General features: G+C 37.8%; 1 protein-coding gene across 1 annotated transcript; it reads left to right on the top strand.

Annotated features, from left to right (window-relative positions):
• The first annotated feature begins 9,361 nt into the window (after positions 1 to 9,361).
• On the top strand, positions 9,362 to 14,425 carry LOC128558871 (uncharacterized). Its single transcript, XM_053549104.1, has one exon. It carries the CDS (start codon positions 9,362 to 9,364, stop codon positions 14,423 to 14,425), a length of 5,064 nt encoding a protein of 1,687 aa, XP_053405079.1.
• The last annotated feature ends 1,316 nt before the right edge of the window (positions 14,426 to 15,741 follow it).

Below are 15,741 nucleotides of genomic sequence, written 5' to 3'. Positions count from 1 at the left end.
TGTCTTATAAAAAAAATGTCGTAACACCTTATGTCATAGGATATTATAATAAACACATGCCATTTCTATGACAGCGTAGCTAATAGTTGCTGAAACCCTTGTGATAGATAGGTAGAACTTTGTTCCTGCCGTTTTTTTATCAAACCATATAATAATAACGCTTGATAAAAATTGACTCGACGGAAATGGGAAATAGTATACTGCTGGTAAATTGTTACTGATCTAGCATTACTGGAATTATAGCACGACTCAGTGGTCAGAAATAATAGAAGGCAATAAATCATCATTCAGCAGTAAAACAAAAAATGAATTGTTCCATGTTTGACAAACGACTTACTGATGTCGAAGTTATACAAAATGTGGCAAGCTATTGTAGTAGAACTCCATAGATTTTACAATAAGCATGACTTGAACAGTGTTTAAGATTATATCTGTTTTGAACAATGTTTAAAATTATGTCTGTAGAAGAGACAGTTCAATGAAAAATGATGAAATTATGTTGAGAAATGCTTAGTTGTGTGGAAAAGTCGCCACTCCGGTTCCAGTAGATTACTCAAATTTTGCCGTACATATCAAAGTAAATGATATTACAAGAAATTCTGAAATGCAAAATTCTGCAGAAATGTCGTCTCTTGGATTCCAGTAAGCTACTCAAGGTTTGTCTTACACAATGTCTATCAAAGCATAATTCAGACTGATAAATGAAATATTCAGGAGAATCGTCCTCCCTCGGAGTCCAGTAAACTGTGCAAATTTTGTCTTACATAATTATTCAAAGTAAACGATATTAAAAGAAATTCTGATTAATTAAAGGATGCAATCGACAACATCGTAATAGTTTTATTAGGTGTCACTGAAAACAAAAACACTTTGTCATAGACAGTTCAGTCTATTTTATCCAAGAATAATAACGCTTGGTAAAAACTGAATTACTCGTCTAGAATTACCAGGGTAATAGAAGAGAATCGGTGGTCAGAAATAATAGTTAGAGATAAAACATCATTCATAATTTCTATCAGAGCAATTATTTTATCAGCAGGACATGAATATAAGAAGCGACATACTCGCCTACACTCTGAGAGACATGTTGTTTTAACCATGACGAGAATTGGCCTAGATTTAAACGATATATTAGTAAGAGCAGCCTGTCGCTTCTGACTATTGACAATAAATAACAAATACTGATTGAAGGGGATAAGGCCGTGACTTTTATTATTATAATATTATTACAGAAATTAATGAAATATCATGGCATATTGTATGAGATGGAAGTATCATAAAAATTGAAAAAGCATGAAATGATAGATTTCTAGCCAAAATGCATAGAAACAAAATAGGCAACGCTATGATGCTGAAGCTCTATTTATGATAAGCACACATATACTAGACAATGGAGGGGAAAGAATGCGAATTGTGCTAGCAAATGCAGCTACCGAAAATCCGAGGCCAAGATGTTCAACGAATTCTCAACATCATGATAATGTATTAAAACAATAAAAATATGAATCCATCGCAAGTGCAAAAGAATACATTATTATAACACTATTATACATTGTACGCAACAGACACGGGTGCAAATGTGAGGAGCGGGCAACTTGTGCCGCGCAAAAGTTAACCCTCCAAGCAATCAACTGCACTAAGCGGAACATAAAGAACATAAACGTGGGGGGGGGGGGCAGGGGGGGGGGTGGGTATGTCTGTTTCAACATACCCAAGCGTTAGAGGTTTGTAGCAAAGTGATCCACAAATATATAAATATACAATATGTACTGACTTACAAGTACACATTTATAAACAACTTTCGACGGATCTAAGATCAATTGGCCGAAGAGTTGTAATCCCTGTTTAATATAAGTTACAGTCAATTCGAGGAATTTGGTTGAACGGCCGACCATGTAGGTCAAGGCCCCCTCTAACGGTTAAGAAGCGCACGCCCTTAACACCAATAATAAGAGAAGGCCAGTCGAACGCCAAACTTAAGATGCTGATCTAGTGGCCAACCTAGGAAGTGAGCTTGGATTTTTGCGATACAGCCGTTGTACCAAAAGCCATTCAAAAGCAAGCCAATTTTGTGGATCATAATTTTTAGCTCGACTATTCAAAGAATAGTAGAGCTATTGGACTCGCCCATGCGTCGGCGTCGGCGTCCGCGTCCGCGTCCCGTTTTGGTTAAGGTTTAGTATGTAAGTTGATATCTCAGTAACCTCTTGTGGGAATGGATTGAAACTTCACACACTTATTCACTGTGATAAACTGACCTGCATTGCAAAGGTTCCATAACTCTATTTTGCTTTTTTACAAAATTATGCCCCTTTTTCGACTTAGAAATTCTTGGTTAAGGTTTTGTATGTAAGCTGGTATCTCAGTAACCACTTGTGAGAATGGATTGAAACTTCACACACTTATTCACTGTGATAAACTGACCTATATTGCACAGGTTTCATAACTCTATTTTGCTTTTTTACAAAATTATGCCCCTTTTCGACTTGGAAATTGTTGGTTAAGGTTTTGTATGTAAGCTGGTATCTCAGTAACCACTTGTGGGAATGAATTGAAACTTCACACACTTATTCACTGTGATAAACTGACCTACATTGCACAGGTTCCATAACTCTAGTTTGCTTTTTTACAAAATTATGCCCCTTTTTCGACTTAGAAATTCTTGGTTAAGGTTTTGTATGTAAGCTGGTATCTCAGTACCCACTAATGGGAATGAATTGAAACTTCACACACTTGTTCACTGTCATGATCTGACATGCACTGTGTAGGTCCCATAACTCTACTTTGCATTTTTTTTTTCAAAATTATGCCCCTTTTTCGACTTAGCAGTTTTTGGTTAAGTTTTTGTATGTAAGCTGGTATTTCAGTATCCACTTATGGGAAAGGATTGAAACTTCACGCACTTGTTCACTTTATGAGCTGATAAGCACTGTGAAGGTTCCATAACCCTTTTTCCCATTTCTACAAAATTATGCCCCTTTTTCGACTTTTATATTAATTCTATTGACAAGGCTGTTGAATAGTCGAGCGTTGCTGTCCTCCGCCAGCTCTTGTTATTTATAAGCTCACATGTAACGGGCGGACATCAGTTACCATATAAATTTGAATAAAATTGCCAAAAAGATATTACTACTCCTGCACCTGTTTGTCGGACCATATTTTTGCTATGTTTATGCAGCAATGTATCGGCCATGAAAAGTCACGACTAACAATTAAAACTTAAGTCTTTAAAAATGATTTTTTATGGCTCTTAAGATGATACTTTGCAGCAAAATAAACAAGACCGCTGCTGCCGGCGTGTTTACTTGATGCTACAAAATTATCAAACTTTACAAAATATAATATTTTCTTAACTGAATAAAATTGAACAGTTTCTTTTGTTACACAACCTTAAAAAAATCACAGAGTCTGTTTCATTTAAATGACGGGGCTTTTTAAACGGGAAGTCGGGAAACTGCGAGCCGGCTGCCTAACCCCTAACACCTATTTATATATCTTTTTATATATTTTTTTTCACCCTCATCTTTTAGTTTTTTTGTTTGTTTTTTTTTTTTTTTGGAGGGGGAGGGGGGAGGAAGTGATATCCAATGCTGCAAACAGAAAGGTGTCTCCACCCCCCGACTTCCTTGACCAATTACATTCGTTCTTCTGGTATTAAATGAGAAAAATGAACATTATACAGGTCGTAACATTTAGACAAATCAAATATTCAAATAAATACTAAATTAAAATGAAAATAAAATATACAATGAGCTGCGTTCAATAAACGCTTGATGTCCCCGGTGACATCCCTGCCGACACAAAGCAACCCAAGCCCAAAACGAGGTCAAGCTCAAGGACAAGGTCAAATCGAGGCCAGGCGACGTCCGAAGACGAGGAACGGCCACAGGCCACATCTGCATTAGTATCAAGTCATTCTAGTTAGAGGTATTGATGCCAGACGAAACGGTCCCACCTGGTTAACCTCATACGGACGGACGGACGGACGAACGAACGGACGGACGAACAGGACAATCACTATATGTCTCCCGCATCAGTAGATGTTGGGGACATACAAACGATGAATTACGTAAATGAAACACTTTCATATCCATAAGCAAATTCTAAAACAATCCTTAATGAAGCCTTCATATACTTGGTGGCGAACTATTTACTTCTTGGAAGAATGATTGTCTCTATCCATAAAAGGCACTATACACTGGCGTGGCAGTATGTGGCATGACCTGGTGTATTGGCGCTGAAAATACATAAAACAGCAGCAGAATTTTTCTTCAAAATTGTTAGGGTGAGGAGGGTGGGTATTTTTGTACACGAACTATCGACTTGTCTGCGTAATTATTTGTGAAGGAATAAACCGGTCTGAAATATAAATTGATAAAATTGACCACACCCGTGACCTGCTCGTGCGTGAAATTGATATCGAGGCATGTTATATTGTATGGACAGGATTAGAGTAATAGAAGCAGAAATTATAGCTCTTGTGTATCTACTGAAAAAATAACATAGATTTATTTCTCAAGAGAACATAAATTCCTTTATTTTATCAGCAGGACATGAATATAAGAAGCGACATACTCGCCTACACTCTGAGAGACATGTTGTTTTAACCATGACGAGAACTGGCCTAGATTTAAACGATATATTAGTAAGAGCAGCCTGTCGCTTCTGACTATTGACAATAAATAACAAATACTGATTGAATGGGATAAGGCCGTGACTTTTATTATTATAATATTATTACAGAAATTAATGAAATATCATGGCATATTGTATGAGATGGAAGTATCATAAAAATTGAAAAAGCATGAAATGATAGATTTCTAGCCAAAATGCATAGAAACAAAATAGGCAACGCTATGATGCTGAAGCTCTATTTATGATAAGCACACATATACTAGACAATGGAGGGGAAAGAATGCGAATTGTGCTAGCAAATGCAGCTACCGAAAATCCGAGGCCAAGATGTTCAACTAATTCTCAACATCATGACAATGGATTTTGCTCTGATTACCTAAAGTATGCTGACAGACGTGTATACAATACGCCATACCGAAATGCACAAAGTGTGTTGAGGGCCACCAAATATTTTATGAAATAAAATTTGCCCATTAAGAGGTACATTGAATAATGTATTTAATTACTGAACAGCCACGTGCAAACATTCATTTCTTTAATAATATCAGATCTTCTGGATTATTTACTTTCAAAGATGGCATTATAAGCTATAATCAACTCTATTTGATAATATTTCTCTTGATTTTACCTAATCAACACTATATAGCAGTTACTTTTTCCTCGCAAATTTGTTGGATCTATATCAGGCGGTAATCTTTATCAGACACGTACTTTTTAATTCAGCCATTATTCAAGTATGTAATTACGTATATTTGAATAGATCAATACTTTTACTTAATAATTGTTTTTGCTTACCCTACTAGCAAAGTTTCCATTTGTTTTCACCAGTCCAAGGTGAAAGAACTCTACCGAGGTCATGCCACCCTGCCACTCCCAGCGTATATTTAGATTTAGCAAAGTCTCTAATTCAATCCGCCAAATGGTTCGACAGTGCTCTCATGCTTCCCTTCTATTCTTAGTGTACTGTTTGAATCGACAGTTCTTCTTTCTTGGCTCCGATATGATAACATATATCGACAGCACAACGCCAATGACAAGAGGATGTAGAAGCTGCATGCACAAGGAACTAAATAAAAGTAAATATAATATCAAAATTATTTTTTTCTATTTTAATGGGTTTAATATCGCCAATTCAAATCTTTAAATAACAGAAATACCATACAGTTTTTTCTTTTTTTTTTTTTTTTTTTTTTTTTTTTTTTTAAATTATTGATGAATGATTCAATATAATAATAATGACACAAAGCGTACAACCCTAGATTTGGCACTGTGAACGAAAATAATTAGTTAGATGGCGGCAGTAAGATATCATACTGACGCAATATTCAAGAATCATTGTCATTGCAATTTCTTACGATTAAGTCATTGGCAGTATAATACGAAATATTTTCACACGTAATACATACATGCACAAAAAGCATCTAGCACCGAATAAGCAAAGTCGCATTTCAAAAGCAAAATGTGTATGACATATGCCGTTCAAATCACTTCGGTCAATTTAACCTACATAGACAACCTGTTTTACAAAAGCCGCAGGAAAACAGTTTAATAACAAGCATTAACATAGATATTACGGACACAAACCTATGTGTAGTCTGTATCACATACGGTAGAACAAAACGGACTAATAGCAACGTTTCCATAACATCGAAATTTATCCTCTGCTTCTACAACAACCACATCAAAACAGTTTTTGATAACAAGCATTTAAATAGATAATTTGGTCACTAACCGATTTAGATGGCAGAGCAAAACAGACCAAAGACGACGGTTTAATAACATTATAGCTTTTACCTGACTACTTACCTTCAGGTATTGCTACCAAGAACACATTTTAACAATTTTACCAAATAACAGCATAAATTTCTTTTGTCCACCTGTATGTTTTCTTTACCCATCACCCAAAAGAAATTTCCTTTCAATACCTGCTTAGAAATAAAACAAAGCAAAAGATTGTACTGATGTATATACTTAATGCATGATTAATTTTTTAAACTATTTCCAGTTTCGGAAGGTCAATATAGTACTGCTGTAATTATCGCCTAATGTACAGTAAAATGCATAGACTAATAACCATCATCATAAACACCACCACCATCATCATCATCATCACCATCATCATATTTTACTTTATGTTTAAAGGTATGATTAATAGCACAACGTCGCCATCAACATACTCATCATGAGGATACCATCAAAATTATATAAATAGAACAAAAAACAAATAACCACGATATTATATTTCTTAAACTAGAGATGCTTTTGAGAAAAGCGCATGTCTCCCACAGCTGTCTCATCAGATAGTTTAGTGCTTTGATAATAACTGACTGCCTTATCAGACTTTCAGTGCTTTGATTATAAAAAAAACAAGTTTCAAGGGCCAAAATTCCAAAGTGCATGGGCCGATTTGGCAGGTTATCGAACTTTGCCGAGGTCTTATGGTCGAACACATTTTGTTTAAGTTTGGTGAAGATTGTTACGCTTTCAAAGTATTCAACTGCTATTGGCAACAACCAAAGAAAGATGCGTTCATTCATTCCCAAATTTGCAATCATATATATATTCGGCGAACGCCGTCTAAATTCGTTTTCGTTACCTATGCCACGTGACTTCAGTTTGCAAATCAAACTACTTGATAACGCATTATAGATAATTTATCAAAATGGAAGATTTATGCAACACTCTGCCCGACTGGACGAGAGTATCAATTTCTTCCACTCTGTTGATTGCGCTACGCTGAGTGAAATGTAGATAAAGCGTTTATCCTAAACGACGCTGTTCACAGTTTTAAAGCTAACTTTGGCTCAGTATATTTAGCAAGAATATTGATATATCTCAAAATGATAAGTAAGTTTAATAAATATGATAAAAACCTGTTCAAATACCAACATATATCAAATTAAAGAAAGAGCTGAATACGGTCTGCGTATCACATGAATAAGGGTGTGATAAGAGTGTTTTATGATGAGAAGTGCTTTTTAAAAGATTTTCCTTGTTACAATTGTCGTCTGTATATAAAAAGGTTTGTGACTTATTCAGATTGCATATTAAAATGAGTACTTGTTTGCTTTGATATATTTGTTATAAATTATTTAACTGATTTATTATATATGAATATTTTTCTTTAGTATGGTATGCAAATATTGAACTCAGTTGAAATCTGTTTTATTATATATATGCTATATAATGACTGAATCTCATTACACTGAAATGAAGGTACGCTGCATACAGTTTATCTGTGTGATATAACTACGGTCAAACTTTGCTTATAAAACAGAAATATTGAAATAATTACAATTGTATGTTTTGCTTGACCTTCACTTTTTTATTGGTGTGACGTCATTGTCCAAAGATTCATGAATATGCATTTGTTAAAGCGGGATCAGTTGGCCTATTTTAGAAATAAATAAAAATAATAAATGAAAAAATCCTTTAATTGATTTTTTCTCATGTATTCTAATCAAACTTGATTTGTAGCATCTTTATTAGGCCCGCAGCAACTTTGTTCAGCTGGGACATTTGACCCCTTTTAGGGGCTGCTAGAGCTAAACTAGAAATGCCTTTATACAGCGTCTCATGAACAGCTTGGTGGATCTTTGTCATACTTGCTCTGGAGCATCATTATAAGGTCCTCTTCCAAATTTATTTATATAGGAACTTTGGCCCTATTAGGGACCACTATAGCTAAAAGTAGATATGTCTTTCTTCGCATTAACCACTAAAATGTAATGGATTGTTATCACACTCGATGTGTAACAATATCGTAAGGTCTCCTACTATTTTGTTACAAATGGGGATAGGGACCAATTTAGCTAAAAATATAAACACGTTTAATGACCTCTTCTCATGAACCGCTTCATGAATCTTCATCAAACTACTGCTGTAATTATTCGTCTAAGGATAAACGAAACAAAATTGCAACCCTACGAAACCTTTGCGAAAAATTAAATGAGAACCATTTAAATTGTTAAAGTGCGGTGTTTAGTTTTGCAATTTGAAAAATGTTAGATGAAAGATGAATGTTAGATGAAAAATTCATAAACTTCTTTCCTTATTACAATTCGCCGACCATCATTTTTAAAGATATTTCTTGTTTATATATATATCGTAAATAACCCATGTTTGTTGGACATTAATAAATAACACATGGAAATATTTAGAATTACATTGTATTCAAGAGCTTTAGTGGCCAATTATTGTAACTTTTCATTCATCTTTAATTTAATGAAATACGTTATAAATAAAAAATACAATTTGTTCAAAAACTTATCTGCATTTTTCTTGCATCCTCCTCTTTGTGGCAACTTTACTGGAAAACGCCAGTTCTTCAAACATGTGATGAAGGTATTTTTGTACACGAACTATCGACTTGTCTGCGTAATTATTTGTGAAGGAATAAACCGGTTTGAAATATAAATTGATAAAATTGACCACACCCGTGACCTGCTCGTGCGTGAAATTGATATCGAGGCATGTTATATTGTGTGGACTGGATTAGAGTAATAGAAGCAGAAATTATAGCTCTTGTGTACCTACTGAAAAATAACATAGATTTATTTCTCAAGAGAACATAAATTCCTAAAATATTATTAGTGATTTTCATTAACAAATGCAAAGCTTTGCGGAAACGTTGTCTCTCGGATATACCGCTATGTCTCTTCGGGTTGTCGTGTGTCGTATCGTAATGACGTGATGTCACTTCGCATTGTCATGCTCTGTCTTTTTCATGACTGCTGAAGTGACGGAAATCGAAGAGGAAATCGTGAGCGCTCAGGAATTTTGTTTGGACACTGAAGTAAAATTACAGAATTTAAAGGAATTCAGCAATAATTTGAAATGCAGAATAGACGGTGAAGAGACGCAACAGGACGAAAACACGAATAATGCAGCGAACGCGCTAGGAGAGGACAGTCGATCACGCATGACAGCTGTTTCTACGGAATCTACGGAAGCGCAGAGTGGACAAAGACAATCAGGTACTTCTTTTGCAAATTCTTTACAATACCAGAGACTTCCAAAACTAACACTTCCGGTATTTAGTGGTAATGTTATTGAGTGGCAGAGTTTTTGGGACGCTTATGAATCTACAGTTCATCTAAATCCTAACCTCAGTGAAGTGCAAAAATTTAATTACCTCAAGAATCAGCTAGAGGGCAGTGCAGCTCAAACTATACATGGATTTGCTCTGACAAACGCGAATTACATCCAAGCAATCAATCTACTGAAAGAAAGGTACGGACAAAAACACAAGATTGTTCATACATACATGCAGACGTTATTGAATATCCCAGCTCCAAGTTATACATTGCACGGCTTGAGAAATTATATAGACAAATTAGAATCTTACATTCGCGGTTTGGAGTCGTTAGGCGAGTGTCAAAGTAACTATGGGACTTTGTTAGTGCCAGTGATAATTGACAAGTTACCATCAGAAATTAGAAAGAATTTAGCGAGAGAACATGGAAGTGACAATTGGCAGCTAGACGAATTACGAAAGGCGTTATATCGCGAACTGAATATCATGGAAGCCGGAAAACCTTCTGAGATCGCAGACGACTATCCAGCAACAGCCTCATTTTTCACGAGCGCGCGACAAAGGTCGAAAAATGGAAGAAGACAGAAATCAACAATTTTTCCGCGCAACCAAAAGCAGTGCATTTATTGTAGTGAAAATCACCATGCCAACGACTGTGTAAAAGTCACAGATGTAAACAGTCGCAGAGACATTATTAAGAAAAAACGTGTATGTTTTAACTGTTTGAAATTCCACCAGGTTTCTGAATGCCGTTCGAACTTTAGATGTTTGAAATGTAAAGGCAAACACCACACTAGTATTTGTAAAAATGGACCAGAAGCAAGAATAGACACCGGAAACGGATGTCAGCCAATGCCAAGTTTCGCAGCAAGTAGTACCGGAAGTCAGCAAACAGTCGCTTTATTCAACTCCACATTTAGCCCAAGACCGGAAGTTTTGTTAAAAACCGCAGTCGCCGAAGTTTACGCAGAAAATCAGTACGCTCAAGCAAATATTTTATTTGATGAAGGGGCTCAGTGTTCATTTATATCGGAGAAACTCGCAGATCAGCTAAACATCAAACCTTGTGACAACACTGTCGTCAATCTGGCAGCGTTTGGAGATTCATCTCAGAAAGTACGACATCTGAAGACGGCAACAATATATTTACTTACCGACGACGGCGACAAGATACCTCTAAATGTTTTGATCGTTCCGGTAATTGCCGTTCCGCTACGTAACATTCCGCAGTCCGTAACGTCGTTACCGTATCTCAGACACCTGAAGTTAGCGCATCCCGTTATAGACGATGACAAGTTCGAGATTTCATTACTAATAGGAGCTGACCATTTTTGGAAAATAGTGGGAAATAAGATAATTCGAGGAAATGGTCCTACAGCCGTGAGTTCGAGGGTTGGATATTTACTCTCGGGTCCAGTTCCAGTTAGTAATGTTATGACTCAGTCCTGCTTCGCACTGAACGTGATGACTACAGACATAGAAAAATTTTGGAAACTAGAATCTATTGGAATCAGCCCCGAAGACGACAGAGATGTATGTAAACTAGAAACATATCAACAAAACAGTATTAAGTTCATTGATGGAAAATATGAAGCAAAACTGCCCTGGAAAGAAGACCACGCCCCACTCCCTACAAACTTAGAAATGACAAAGAAAAGGACAGAATCCCTTGTAAGACGGCTCCGCCGAGAACCGAACATCTTTCAGAAATATTCAGAGATCATACAAGATCAAGAGAGGCGAGATTTTATTGAGAAAGTGGACGAGAATGAACAACAACCCGATCGAATGCACTATATTCCACACCATGCAGTGAAGAAGGATTCAGCCACAACGCCTATACGTATAGTATATGACTGTAGTTGCCAAGAAACATCACAGAAACCCAGTTTAAACGACTGTTTAGACTCTACCCCACCCACACTGAATGACCTTTCACATATCATGATTCGATTCCGACTTGACAAGTATGCAGTGTCCACGGATATAGAAAAGGCTTTTCTCAATGTAAGACTGGATAAAGAAGATAGAGATATGACCAGATTCCTGTGGCTGAGTGACCCAGGTAACCCAGACAGTCCATTCACGACATACAGGTTCAAATCCGTACTCTTCGGTGCCACGTGTTCACCATTCATCTTAAATGCCACATTACTCAAGCATCTAGAAAACAACGCTTCTAGTTGGGTCAGCAGATTTCTTAAACGGGACTTGTATGTGGACAATATAATATCAAGTTTTTCAACAGAAGAAGAAGTTTTGAAGTTTTTCCGAGAAACAAGAGATTTGATGCTTAACGGAGGATTTAACCTGATGTCCTGGGCATCAAATAGTCAACAGCTAAGATCAGCTGCTTCAGCAGAAGGTGTTCTTGACACCGGCGAGATTACAAAGGTTCTAGGCATGCTTTGGCTCACCGTCACAGACGAGATATCTTACCCGAATAAGGAACTTCCTGTAATACCGGATATGACAAAACGTGCTATTCTACAATACACATCGAGAATATACGATCCACTTGGTTTACTAAATCCAGTCTTAGTACGTGCAAAGATTCTTCTTCAAGATCTGTGGAAAGAGAAATATCCATGGGATACAATTCTACCACAGCCAATTCAGAAGAAATGGTTTCAACTTGCACGCGATATAAACAATGTAACGGAAGTTAAATTTTCACGCCTTATCTTCAAATCATCTGAAGCAGACGACAACACTCTACATGTATTTGTTGACTCGAGTATTCAAGCCTATGGTACAGCAGCTTACCTGTGCAGAGGAAATGAATCCAGACTTATCATGGCGAAGTCACGTGTCGCGCCCTTAAAGAAACTTACCTTACCGAAGTTAGAGCTGATGGCTGCTGTAATAGGAGCCCGTTTAGCCAAACACCTACTAGAAGCCATAGATGTACAAAACGTCACATTTTGGTCGGACAGTCAAATTGTATTGCACTGGCTAAACACTTCAAGACCTACATCAAGATTTGTTCAGAACCGAGTAAATGAGATTAGAGAGCTAGCACACAACCGGAAATGGAATTATTGTCCTACACGAGAGAACCCGGCAGATCTGTTAACACGAGGCGTAACGGCAACACAATTCAAAGAAAACAGATTATGGTTTAGCGGTCCAAACTGGTTACCCAACACAAGTCAATGGCCTCAATGGAAGCTTTCCGAAACTATCACCATGGCAACCATTAACGATGAAACAGCTCAGCAGACGACAGATTTATCAACCATTTCAGAAGAAGGTTTACACGAGATCATAGATATCGCCAGATATAGCAGCTACAGGAAGTTGGTTCGAGTCACGACGTACATACTGAGATTTATCCACAACTGCCGTGTTAGTAAGGACAGCAGACGACACGATCCATTATCCGTCATAGAGCTACAAACTGCAGCATCCAGATGGCTACAGAACGTTCAGCAATCTACATTTCCAAGCGAAATAGCCAACATAAAGTCCAGTGAGAAGTCTCTAAAAAGACTACCCATTGTGAGACAATTGAAGTTATTTATTGACAAAGAAGGATATATACGATGTGGTGGAAGAATACAGAACGCACCGTTAAACGAAGCCACTAAATACCCATACCTGCTACCTACCAAACACCCATTAACACGGTTAATTATCCTAGACGTCCACCAACACCAACTGCATTCTGGGGTAAATACTACTATAACATACTTGCGCCAGAAGTATTGGATACCTTCGATTCGCAGATGTGTCAAGACAGAACTACGCAGATGCATTACCTGCAACAAAGTGAATGGAAAATCGTACAAAGCCCCAGATCCCCCACCCCTACCGAAATATCGTCTTGAAGACAGTCCTCCATTTACAGTAACTGGAGTAGATTTTACAGGTGCATTACACGTTAAAGATCGTCATGGAAACCAGGAGAAAGCTCATATATGTCTTTTCACTTGCGCCTCTACACGAGCTTTACACCTAGAAGTTGTTCAGAATTTAACAGAAAAATCATTTCTACAGGCGTTTAGAAGATTTTGCAGTAGAAAGTCATTACCACGTATAATGGTTTCTGATAACGCAGCAACGTTCCAGTCTACATCAAGATATATACGTCAGCTGTTTGAATCCCAGAGCGTACGAGAAACTCTAAGTCAGGAAGGTACACAGTGGTATTTCATCCCGACGAGAGCTCCCTGGTACGGCGGATGGTGGGAGCGCTTAATAGGAATTACCAAAAATACTCTAAAGAAAGTTCTAGGTCGCAGATTTATTACGTTAGAGGAACTCCAGACGACAACCACCGAGGTAGAAGCGATACTCAATGATCGGCCAATTACCTATGTATCATCCGATGTCTCGGACCCAGTACCTTTGACTCCATCGCACCTGTTATATGGTCGGCAAGTGACGTACCTCCCATCACAAAATGTTCCAGTTGAAACGTTATCAGATTCAACGGCTGGCAGCCGTTCCAGTCTTACCAAAAGAGCCAGGGTACAGAAACAACTAATTGATCATTTCCGGGAACGTTGGCGACATGAATACCTGACGGCCTTACGTGAATACCACCGAGTGACGGGAAACAACCAACAGAAGATCTCACCTGGTGACGTTGTTCAAATCCATGAAGATACACCACGTGCGCGGTGGAGATTAGGTGTTATTCAGGAACTCGTTTACGGGAAAGATGGACTTGTACGTGCCGCGAAAGTTAAATCAAACAATGGAACTTTAGTGAGACCGATTGTTAAACTTTATCCTTTAGAAACAAAGTGACTGTTAATAAATGTTTCATGAAGATCGCGCTATGTGATAATGTTCCGTGAAAAAGACTGACCGACAAACTTTGCTGTCAGAAACTGAAGATTGTAATTCAGCTGTGAAAATTGCATATTTGTTTTTATATGCATAGTTAACGATTTATTGCCAATTTTAAATAGTTCTGCATCGGCTAATAAGTTATTCAGTGCATTCAAGTGTATTCCTAAACTGACTCTTAGTTAACTTCAAATTTCATATGTTAATACTGAACACTTGAGTAATTAATCATTTCGCGGCCCCCAGTATGTTGGGATTAACGCTTTTATATGTATGACGTTATTTACCGCCATTGTATGTAAGACGGCGTTGACGTCACTTACTATGTATATGTTTTTGGTTTGACGTTTTCAGAGAATAGAATGGTAAAGTACACAACGCGTCTATTGTTATACGATCCTATTTTCCACAACTGCGACACACAATATTGCGATACGACTCTCGACAACGCGAAGCGACACTCGACAACGCGAAGCGACGCTCGATAAAGCGAAGTGACATAGGCGTAATGTCGAATCGCATGGTCATCCGTCTACCAGTGAAAGGGAAGATTTAACAACTATTATTCTCTTAATGTCGTTTCGCATTGTCGTGTGTCGTGTCTACGTCTATATCACAGTATACCACAAAGCAATATGACACTCGACAACGCGAAGCGACGCTCGATAATGCGAAGTAATATTGGCGTAATACCGAATCGCATGGTCATCCGTCTACAGGTGAAAGGGAAAGTTTAAGAACTTCACCGTCTACCGGTGACGAGAAACACTCCGTAAAACATTACCTGCAGACGAAGCCATGCTTTTAGGGATTCGCGTTGTCGAGTGTCGTTTCGCATTGTCGTGCGTCGTTCTCTAGACGTAGACAAGACACGCGGCAATGCGAGATGGCATTAAAATAGTGTCACTTCGCGTTATCGAGAGCGCTTCACGTTGTCCTGCGTCGTATAGCATTGAAGTGAGTCGTGTCGTATTGTCGTGTGTCGTGGTCATGAAAAAGACATAGCACGACACACAACAATGCGAAGTGATATCACGACAATGCGAAGTGACATCGTGACAGTGCGATACAACGCACGGCAACGCGAAGTGACATTGCGATATATCGTGCTATTGACATGTGACAATACAATATGACATCGCGACATTATCCACTCACATTGTCGTCCGTCGTTTGGCATTGTCGAGTTTCGTTTGCCATTGTCGCGATGTCACTTTGCATTGTGGTTATGCCACTTTGCATTGTCATGTGTCGCCCTGTAAGCGAGACGGGCG

This window comes from Mercenaria mercenaria, chromosome 8, assembly GCF_021730395.1.
Source record: "Mercenaria mercenaria strain notata chromosome 8, MADL_Memer_1, whole genome shotgun sequence".
NCBI classification, from domain to species: domain Eukaryota; kingdom Metazoa; phylum Mollusca; class Bivalvia; order Venerida; family Veneridae; genus Mercenaria; species Mercenaria mercenaria.
This window is presented reverse-complemented; position numbering and strand designations above follow the sequence as displayed.